The sequence below is a fragment of the Populus trichocarpa genome, chromosome 2 (genome assembly GCF_000002775.5).
Source record: "Populus trichocarpa isolate Nisqually-1 chromosome 2, P.trichocarpa_v4.1, whole genome shotgun sequence".
Classification (NCBI taxonomy): domain Eukaryota; kingdom Viridiplantae; phylum Streptophyta; class Magnoliopsida; order Malpighiales; family Salicaceae; genus Populus; species Populus trichocarpa.
The window spans coordinates 9471795-9482829 of record NC_037286.2 but is presented as its reverse complement, the minus strand read 5'-3'; the positions used below and the strand labels follow the sequence as shown (position 1 = coordinate 9482829).

General features: G+C 34.6%; 2 protein-coding genes across 3 annotated transcripts; both read right to left on the bottom strand.

Annotated features, from left to right (window-relative positions):
- Positions 1–511: 511 nt before the first annotated feature.
- Positions 512–2357, bottom strand: LOC7462873 (uncharacterized). Of its 2 annotated transcripts, XM_024596232.2 has the most exons (4): positions 1534–2357; positions 1256–1441; positions 883–1169; positions 512–798 (listed from the first exon to the last, which is right to left on the bottom strand). In XM_024596232.2, exons 1-3 carry the CDS (start codon positions 2020–2022, stop codon positions 885–887), a joined length of 960 nt encoding a protein of 319 aa, XP_024452000.1. In that variant the 5' UTR covers positions 2023–2357; the 3' UTR covers positions 512–798; positions 883–884. The 2 variants fall into 2 exon arrangements, with proteins under 2 accessions (XP_024452000.1, XP_052306390.1); XM_052450430.1 differs by having other exon boundaries at positions 512–1169; positions 1534–2351.
- A 2885-nt stretch (positions 2358–5242) lies between these two features.
- Positions 5243–7710, bottom strand: LOC18096300 (subtilisin-like protease SBT3). The gene has a single exon (XM_024594842.2). The coding sequence runs from the start codon at positions 7659–7661 to the stop codon at positions 5340–5342; it is 2322 nt and encodes a 773-aa protein (XP_024450610.2). The 5' UTR covers positions 7662–7710; the 3' UTR covers positions 5243–5339.
- Positions 7711–11035: the final 3325 nt, after the last annotated feature.

Below are 11035 nucleotides of genomic sequence, written 5' to 3'. Positions count from 1 at the left end.
GAGAGCTGATATGCGCAATTATTTTCACAAATGTCAGACACAACATGCTGTTTATAATATTTTTTTTCAAAAAAATAAAGGGTGTTTTAAAAAAAAAAATGCAGTGCCAAGCACGCAGACTTGTCCTACCAAGAATGAGCTAGGTATCCGCCCCTTCGCTGGCCTTTTTTTTTTTTTTACGTTTTTTTTTATATATTTTTTTGTTGACACTTCAAATAAAAAACAACAAATTATTCATAGAAAACCAATTAAAATCAATTTATTATTATTAAAAAATTTAAAAAGATTTCAAACATAATTTTATCATATTTACAATTTGTTTTAACAAACGTTATGATGGTAAGATAAACAAAAAGATATATTTATATAAAAAATTATCTTGATATAAATAAATTTCGAAATAATTATATTTTTAGATTTAATGCCCGAAAATCTGCCAAGACTTGTACATTTTTATTTTATTTTTTACGTTTAAAAGAATTCGGGTGGAATTCTAAATAACCAGAAAGCAGAAAATCAACATGTAAACTTTATCAAAGAATGTAATTACACGAACGGTAGCACTGATACATGAATCACTACTTACTTCTACATTAATTTCTTGTTTATATATATTTGGGGAAAAGAAATAGAAACAAATGGAGAGTGGCTCACAAGGCATCGCCGAAGCCAACGTTCTCTTTTCACTCTTCACTCTCTGGCCAGCTGGGTAAACCAAAAAAAGTCCAAATCCGCGTCGCTCACCCCTTGCCCACTTTACCCACTGAGCTGTTTTCCATTTCCACTTTCTTGATTCTTCTCCTCAGCAAAAACAAACCAATAATATGAAATTAAAATTAAAGAAAAAAATATGAAATTCCTCTTCACGTGTTGACTGATCACCATCAATCATATGTGCAAGCCTCCTTGAGAGAAATTGGGACGTTGAGCTTCTTTGGATCAAAAGTAAAATCACACTCAATTTTCCTGTTAAATTTTGTTTTAACCAGCTTTCCCAAAACATAAGCTCTTGATCTAACGACGAAGTTCATTTTTAGAGGCACTGGTAATGTGGTTGTCCCTGTTGAACTGCTCAGCCCAGCTCCACTTCCGTACAATGGTATTTTGTTGCTGATGACAGGTATTGCCACGGGTCTCTGGCTCTTCCTTGATTGGTAAAACTTCTTGATCTGCAATACCCAAACACCAAATTAGAAAAGAATCCACAACTACCTTCTTCTTCCTCTGTTTTTTTTAAGGATCTGAATTGGCTTACATTTCCTGATGCAATAGTGATTTCAGAGTAGGAAAGATCAAGAGGTGTTGATGTTACACGGACGCCGAAAAATGTTCCTTTGTTACGATAGGTCATTTTCACTGTAGAGTTCACCGAGATCATATCAGTTGCCACTCCCGTTGAATCAGACCCGGCTTGGATCCTAAATTGCTCAAATGTAATACTCTGCAAGAAAAAATAAACCAATTTCTCGAATTGTAATATTTTTCGTGAAAATAAATAAAAGAAAGATATATATAGTATATATAATAGTATACCTTCATTGTAATCTTGGGTTTTTGTGGCTTACTAGCACCCCAAAGAATTAAAGAAAAGAGAGAGAATAAGATAAAGAAACCAAGAACAAAAGCAAGAAAATAGCATCTACGAGGGAGACCCTTTCGACGCTCTTCATCTTCAAGAAGTCCTTCTTCTTCAATAACATCACACTCTTTCCACTGCTTTTGTCCCTTTCCTTGACCCCCTCTAGACGCATCATTTGGTGAGATCTTGCGCGATCCAGGTTTCAGCGACCCGGAAAACCGGCTTGAGGAGGACTCGCGCGAGTGGCGGCCAACAGAGGAGTGAGAGTGAGGTGGGGACCCCATGGGGCTGAGTACAGGAGTGGAGTGAAACGACGTCGTGGTTTTCTCTCCATCGTGAGAGTCACGTGATGGGCTCTGTACGTAGTAGACTGGCCGGCGAGGAGATCTTGTCGGGGATGATGGTGCTAGACTAGTGACCTCTGAGTCTGTCTTGGCGTGCATTGTCTGTCTTAATCAGGTTCTTCTTCTTCTTCTTCTTCTTCTTTTTAGTTTTGATTGAGCACCGAATTCTATACAATTGGAGATACTGATTTGCTGTCTTTTATCTTCTCTGTGGGTTCGCTGGAGATGATGGTGACTTTGTGGGAATTGCGAGGGGTGGATCGGTCAACTCGAGCGCAATTGAGAAATAGGCTTAATAGTGTGGGGAGAGAAGGTACGAGGGGTGGGATGTTTAAAGCAGAAAGACGAGTGTTTGGTGTCATCTGTCTGGAGTCAGGACTCGTGCTGTTATGTTAGGGTTGGTTAGTAGAGGAAGATGCGAGGAACTAATTACTCGACAGCCAATTACAGTTGGCGCCGCACAGCGAATCTATTTATTCAGTAACTGAAGCCGTATCGTAGACAGTAGATAATGGAGAGATAATACGGCCTTCTAAAAAGCATGTCACGCGGTAACTTTTTAGGAAGGAAAGAAGCAGGGATCCAAGAGCAAAGAAAGAAAGCATGGTCCAAGCTTCCAGCAAAATGGAGCTCGGCTCATCATGCGCAAGTCTTTCTTTTCCACTAGGAAGCTCAAAAAAGAAAGAAAATATGATGGAGTCATCACTCATACCATTGATGATTCACTGGTGTATGAATTTGGGTCACTCACCTAAAGCGAACTTGTTATAACTTACGCGTGTAGAAGTACAAAATGCAAGTTTCTCCTGCTGGTTACTTTTTTTTCCCAAAACAATAGTAAAAAAATAAAAGTATTGTTTGATACCAAAACTGCTGTTTGGACTTCAAGTGTCCAGGTTCAAATATGGAATTGCCTTTCTCTGCATAAAAAAAATCCCTTGTCAAAATATACAACTTTTTGAGACACAGGATGGTGAGACAAGGCCCGGTTTCTTAGAAGTGATGGCTCTGTTTGAAGTGTGCACCCACGACTAAACTTTTTGAGCATTTGTATTGTGAGATGAGGCCTCGTTTGAAATGAGTGCTTGAAAAACACAGACAAAACGATCAACCTCATTGTAGACATGGATATGTGGAGACATGAAAAATTCATTTGAAGATATATAGAAGCATTATTGATTTTATTGAAAAGCTCAAAAGAGTTTCTCATATAATCCATGGATCCTATCTGATTTCAGGAAACTCATCATGGCATGCATCAATTTCTTTCTCTTTATATTTGGGTTGCATTTTGTTTCTTACAAGTTGTTGAAGGTTACCTCTAACGACTAAATTTTTTTTTAAGAGAACTACAATTCTCAATATCATGTATATGGTCGTGGTGGAAGAAATAAAATTTATTAGGGTTTTTTTTTATAGTTATGCTGCTTTTTCTAGGAAGGGGATGCAGCATGAATCCTTTTTTTTTAATGGCAATCAATACCTAAGTGCATGTGGATGTTAGATGTGTGGTCAGAAGCCTAGCCATCACGTACTTTGCTCAAAGATTAAAGTTGGTATTTTACTCAATCTTTGCTGGCCATTAGGAATTAGGAATTATGTAAATACCATGCAGTCCAATTATCCATACAATTGGATTGTATCTGCCTTTATCCAACATGTAAAATATATGTAATTCTAGAGTAATATTTTTGGCCATCAAAGAATTATTCACACACAAAATGTATATATTCAATTATAATTATTTGAATTTCCAACTAATTAAGCTTTTTATAGTGTAACATCTTTAAAATCTCACAGACCAATTGATAAATAAATAAATATAAAAAATAAGCACAATCAATCACATAAGAACACACACCGAATTTACGTGGTTTGGTAACTTAGGTTTGCTAAACATGAGAGAAATTCACTATGAGAAAATATAAGATTACAAGGTATCTTGCAAAATTATATTTTCATTCAAAATCCTAAAGTAACAAAAAAATTCTTTTTTTCTCTCTCTCTCTTCTCTCAAACCATCAAAGTGTAGAGAATAAAAAGAATTATAAATAAATCTTACCCTAAAATATGACAACTTTCGACTTTTATGTGGTCTAAATACATGGGTATTTGTTTTCTCTCATTGGCCCACAATTTAAGACAAGCCAAACAAATCTCCATCTTGGTTTAAATAGAGCCAACTTGAGTACCTTTCTGATCATCTCCACCAAGCACCTCTCAAATACTACACAAACCAATCAAGTCCAAGCAATCCTTGAACTTAACTATACAAATAGACTTCGTCAACATATTTGTAGGATTCTCAATTCTAGCAATTTTTTTCGCTACTAAAACACTTTGTTACATTATATCTAGAATAAAGTGATATATTCTATCAATATGTTTGGTTCTTTCATGATACATCCAGTTCTTGACCATATGCATAGCACTCTAACAATCATAATACACATCAATTAACTTATATGCAAACCAAAATTATCAACCAAACATCTTAATCATCAGGCTTCTTTCATTACCTCTAGCAATGTCATATGCTCAATCTCTATTATAAACTAGACAGTAATGGATTGCAAAATCACTTTCCAATTAGTGACACGCCCGGAGAAAGTGAAAACATAACATGTCATGCACGTCTTCCTGTCAAAATCATCTTAGCTTTTCATTTTTGCCTTTCTTTCCTTCAAATCATATCATTAATTTAAAATAATGAAATCATAACAAGAAATTAGTTATTTGACTAAAATGTTTAAAAATAGAACACAAAATGAAATAAACATAGGTTTAGATCTTGGTTTTCTCATGCCTTTTACCTTTAATTTCATGATGTGAATTGGTCTATCTTTTGTTAGGTCGTTCTATTTTGTGAGATGTGCGTGCTTCTTTTAACATTCTCAATGTTCTCAAGCCTGAACATCATGTAGCAATGAACACAATTCTCTTTTTGTTTGAATGGATACAAACTCCTTTTGTGCTATAAAAGTGCTGCTATGTTTAATGAGAAATTAACCTCCTCTGTTGTTAAAAACTATAATTTGTCACGAACATATAATCAACCTTAATAACAGTATCTCATTCTCTTTATAATTTTTCTCCTATTTTGATTTTTCTTTGATTCTTAGTTAATCTAACCTCTATCCCATATAAAAACTTACTACAACTCTCATTATTCATTCTTGTAAAACAGGAATGGTAAATGTGATTACAATAGCTCTGATCTAAATATTACTTTTACTATTTGAAAGATCAATAGCCCTTGTGTATGATATCAAACAGACACGCCGATGATTTTGCAACCAAATAAAACTGACACTATCCATGAAAGCTGAAAGCTCCTTCGCTGATTATATGTAATTTTATTCAAAAATAACACGGACATAAGTTAACTTGTCAAGTACACAAGTTTGTTAGTTGTTCTAAGACAATTGTGGACTCAAACTTGTTGACACTATGGGACTCCTGACAATATGTTTACCCCCCACATCAACCCAACTAAGATAACCGAAAGTTACAGTCTCATCCAAGAGTGCTGGACCTTCAATGATCAGTTTGTAGCTTAATTTCTCATACTTGGCCCTGAACTCCAACTTGTCTGGAATGACACTTACCTTTAAACCAATCATGGGCGTCACATTTACGGTGTAAGTAGACATTTCCGCTCCAACATTGGTCACTGTCCTTTGAAATTCTCGCACGGTGGTCAAATTTGATGGCGAATCTTTTGCATTGAAATAGGCGATAAAAGAAGGGTAGTTAAGGTCGGTGGATGGGTTGGAACAATTTGTGGAAGATGACCTTGTGATAGCTTGGATTTGTTTTTCTGTGAATTTTAAAGCACAGAGTAGCCTCACATAATCATTTGAATTAACATCATAAATGAGACCAGGATCTAGAGCTTTGTTGGGATTAACTTGTCCAGCTCCCATGGCAAGAGGACTGGCTAGTTGTGTCTTGTTACCAAAACCGATGTCGTTGATAGGTTTCATGGTATGATCCATTATATCAGCGGTTGTCATCATGGCTGACCGTATAGCAGCTGGACTCCAATCAGGATGTGCCTTCCTCAAGAGTGCAGCCACTCCTGCTGCATGCGGGCAAGCCATAGATGTCCCTGATAGTATATTAAAATTACTGAACAAAGGTTGTGAATTGTTCAGAGCCACGGCAACATTTTGAGGCCATGAAGCTAATATTAGTGAGCCTGGAGTCATAATGTCAGGCTTCATTACCAATGGACAGCTCGTCGATGGCCCTCTAGAACTATAACCAGTAACACTTGGAGCTGATTTAATCCCCAGATTTGTTTTTCGAAATTCTACGCTTGCTTGTGGCTTGTTGCTGTTCTTGATGTAATCTATTATGGTTTTCCCATCTTTCTGATTCAGAAGAACAACTGGAAATTGACTTTGGATGAATTCTTCAGTATCTGTAAAATTTGTTATGAAAACACCAGCTGTAACGTTTGCCTTGATGACATTTTCAACTTGGTCGCTTAAGTCATTACCATCGTTCCCACCCTGACAAACCACAATCTTCGGTCCAATTTTGTTCAATTCGCTCACTTTGTGACACCCGTCCATAAAAACAATAGGCACTTCATAAAAATATGTAGTCCCCAAATAGAGAGATGAACCTGTGATTGAAATTCCATTGCAAAGTGTCAAAACTGCATTAAATTCACGGTCTAGAGTACCAGCAGCTACTGTTAACACCCATGGTATGCCATTATGTAGAGTTTCGTAGAAAGGCCCTTCGTTTCCAGCAGAAGTGGACACAAATACATTCTTCTCTACGGCTGCAAATGTTGCCAAGGCAATGGGGTCTTCATTCAAAGGAATCCCATCCAAGCCAAATGATAAAGATAATACATCTACACCATCGCTAATCGCTTGGTCGATTGCAGCAATTATATCAGTTGTAGAAGCACCAGCTTCGTCAAAGAAAACCTTGTACATGGCTACATGCGCCCGAGGAGCTACTCCATTAGCAGTTCCAGGGGCATAGCCAAAGTATGACGCACCTTCCACATAATTTCCAGCAGCGGTGCTAGATGTGTGTGTCCCATGCCCATCCGTATCACGCGTCGAATTCATAGATATAGTGATGTTAGGATACATTGCAATTAGGCCTTTGTTGAAAAATCTTGCTCCGATGAGCTTTTTGTTGCACAATGAGGAGTTGAATTGAGTGCCACTTTCACATTCTCCTTTCCATCTTTCTGGAATCTCAGGCATTCCATGGTCGTTGTAACTCTGGCTTTCTGGCGAAACACCAGAGTCCACCAACCCAATAATGATACCTTCACCATAATTTGACACCTTCCAGGCAAGGGACTGAGGTGTAAGGCCAAGAAATTTGGATGAATGAGTTGTGTCCTGCTTAACAGGTAAGTCTTTGATGGAAGAAATGTAGCCTGGAGAATTTTTTAAAACCTCAAGCTCTGAAGGAGTGAGACTGGCACTGAAACCATTGATAACATGAGTATAACTGTAAAGCAGTTTAGAAGAGGCAGTCAGAGTGGCAGAAGTAGCCCTAGTGGTGCTATTATCAGAGACATCAATTATAGAAGCAAGAGTGGACAAGTACCAATGATACTGGCCTGAAAAGGCTTTGGGCATCACCGATAAATCCATGTGAACAATATAATTTTCGGGTTGTGATAATGTTTGAGTGAAAGGGAGGATAGTGATAACTGAAATCCACAACTTATACAAGGAAACACTGTCACGAGTCGCCATGTGCAATGAATAGTGGAAGGAGATGGTCTTGTAGGAGTGCACTGTGGTGAACTTGTCTGTGCTTTATATAGAGAACTGGAAAGTATGGAATCTCAATATCCTCCATGCATGTATAATTTTATTTTTTATTATTGGTATGTCCTGATTGTTACCTATTTTGTCCATATGGTATATAGTATATACTAGTGGACCTACCTCTATTCTTTGTTATCATGCAGAAGTCTTGATCAACGCGTTTTGATCCATGTGATTCCGGTATGATTTTGTGGAAAGTATTTTTTAAAAAAATATTTTTTTATTTTAAAATATAATTGAATAATTTTTAATTTTTATTTATTTTTAATATTAATATATTAAAATACTAAAAAAAATATTAATTTAATATTTTTTAAAGCTAAATATATTTTTAAAACATATATAAACACTGAGTGAAACACAGTATTAAATAACATTTAAGGTTAGGTTGATTAAACATCAATTACAAGTTATAAAATAAATTATTCTTTAATCTAAGTTTTGAACCTGATTTCATAACTTAGCTTTTTATATTTAAAATCTAGAACTTAACTTCTTAATTCTTGTTTCCATAGTATAAAGCATTAACTCAAGATCAATTTATTTTTAACTTCATGAGAATCTCATATAAAACATTAAACTCAATCTCAAGTCAACTTAATATGAAATGATTGAATTGGAAACAAAAAAAATATCAAGTGACAAAGAGAAATTAAAAAAAAAAACATTGTGAGTAACTATTACAATTCATATTGGAGTGAGTTTTTCTCCAATGTTGCATTTTAATTATTTTTTAATATTTATTTCATCTCCTATTGCTTTATATATTCATGATTTTAAATATTATTTTATAGTTTACTGAACATTAATTTTATAAAACTGAATTATAATTTTTTAAAAGAAAGCAAAAGGACTCAATAAAAAAAAAAACAAGGATGTAAATGAAAAAAAAAGTTTGAGATGATTTGCTATTCATAATCTAAGAAATCAAATTCCAATTATTAAATGGAAAGCAAAATAAAAGATATGAAAGGAAAAGAAAAATATTTGAGGTGATTCATTACTTATATTAATAGTATTTTTCACCTCAAATCTTTTAATGTTTTTGTTAATGATCGAAGTAGTGTTTGGTATTATAGTAATAATTGTTTTTTAAAGTATTTTTTATTTAAAAATATATTAAAATAATATTATTTATATATATAAATATATCTAATCAATTCAAAAAAATAAAATTTTAAAAAACTTACCACCAATCACGGAAACAAACACAGTAAGAGACACTGGTGTTTTGCTTTCTTTCCTTTTCCCTTTGAATTCGACAGATCATTGGTGGTGTTAAAGCCCACCATGTGCCCAACAAGTGTACCACACGCTAAAATATCCACTCAACTCATATTATTCGGCATTGTAAGAAGAATAAAAATTGTAATACATGTTATCCTCCATGTGCTAGTTGTTTTCGAAGGCCACCATTTCATCTTATTCCAGGGAAATGATCCTAACTAATAATGCTGATGGACACAACTCAGTCTGATGGACACAATGCACTCCTAACTAATAATGCTGGTGGTCTGCATTGTGATTCTCACCAATGCAATGAAAACAAGTGAGTTTATTACCAATGGAAAGAATGATTGCTCGCCTGGTTTAAGAGGGAAACCAAACTATCAAAAAATTAAATAATAATATAAATTATATTTTAAAATCTTGTTTCATAATTTGGTAACAGTCCGGCAGCTCATAAAGGAGCAAGACCAAGTTGAAGTCGGGGAAGAAATGAGGGAAGCGTGTTGGAGAAGACTTACCTGCAGCAAAGAGATAAGGTGAGCACGTGTATGGTCAAGATTGGACAAGAAGCACTTACGTGGAGGGCTGAGATGAAGAAGCTCCTGCGGCTGACAGCTGGCAAGGGAGTAAGTTCAAAGGCAAACGGCACTGTTTGGGAGAAGAAAAAGAGTCCAAATACAACACAGATAAATAAAACAGCTGTCAATTCTATCTGTTATTCTTAATTCTCAACTAACCAAGAATTACAATAAAAGAGGGAGGAAGGGGCTGCAGATACCAGATAAGCAAGAAATTGTTTTGAAGCAAATCTCATTCACCCAGGAGGCCCGGGCTACCTCGAAGCTGCCCAAAAATCTAGATTAGGGTTTATCAACATTGCATTGTTCTTTCAATTCGAGTTCTTTAAGATATTTTGTTTCAGTTGTTATTTCAATTTCTCCGGTTTTCTTTTTTTAAAACCTGTAAGGTTTAGGTCCAAGAAAAGTTATAATAAGAATTCCAGTATTTTTCCCTTACTTATCAAGTTCATTACAAATTTATATTTTAAAATTGAATTGGTTTTTTAATATAGTATCAAAGCTTTAATGATGAACCGGTAATAAGTTCGAATCTTATCATTCTTATTTATTTGATAAAAATTAAATACAAGGTAGAATGGCTATGTACAAGTTTTAAGTCCAAAGAGTTTTTATTTGAGAATGTATGTTAGAGAATAATATAAATTATATTTTAAAATTTCATCTAATAGTTCAAGTTATTGAATTGAGATGGTTCTTTAATATAATAATTATTTGATTATGAGCATTAGGAATATTTTAAAAGGGCATTTATGTTTTTTTTTTGTTTTTTAATCTTTAGGATGAGTTTCTTTCTTTCCGGATTTCTTGTGCATGGGAGTATTTGTTTTACTCTTTTTTTCATTATTATTATTCGGCTAAAAAAAACTATATCCACTTAACGATAGACCGTAATTCTCTAGGAATAACATGTTAATCTTACCAAGTTTTGTCCCGGTAATCGCCTCTGGCCCTCTCACGTTCCACTGCATTATTTGGTAGGGTTCGATTTGTCGATTCTATGTTTAAAAGTCAACCATTACAGGTTGCAGTATAACTACAAAATAAAGTTAGCACAGGTGACGTTTCATTTATTCACACTGCCAAAACCATACTTTAAATTGTTTTAGTGTGGTAACGTATAAATTAAATTTTAAAAAATAAAAAAAATATTATTTTAATATATTTTTAAAAATAATTGTTATTATAACGTGAAACACATGTTTGACATAGATTATTCTTAAACTTTCAGAATTTAAAAAAAAAAACAAAAAATAATTTAAAAATCACATGTTGCTCCCAGGAAATAAATAAGTGACCTTACCATGAAGCGGTGATTTCACCCCTAAATCGGAGTGACATGTTTGACATAGATAGATCTTAGAATAAGTGGGGAATAAATCCGATATTCTAACCGATTCATTGGCCGGAATGATTTTCATAGGATGCTTAGAATCACTATGATCTTTCCTTGTTATTTAAGCATGTAATTATTGGAGAAAACGGGCTATT

Excerpts from the sequence above, each read along its gene's own strand:
- LOC18096300 (XM_024594842.2), bottom strand. The coding sequence starts at position 7,661 with ATGGCGACTCGTGACAGTGTTTCCTTGTATAAGTTGTGGATTTCAGTT.
- LOC7462873 (XM_024596232.2), bottom strand. The coding sequence starts at position 2,022 with ATGCACGCCAAGACAGACTCAGAGGTCACTAGTCTAGCACCATCATCC. Across the intron at positions 1,442-1,533 it reads AACCCAAGATTACAATGAAG|AGTATTACATTTGAGCAATT; the intron begins GTATACTATTAT and ends TTTTTCTTGCAG. Across the intron at positions 1,170-1,255 it reads TCACTATTGCATCAGGAAAT|ATCAAGAAGTTTTACCAATC; the intron begins GTAAGCCAATTC and ends TGGGTATTGCAG.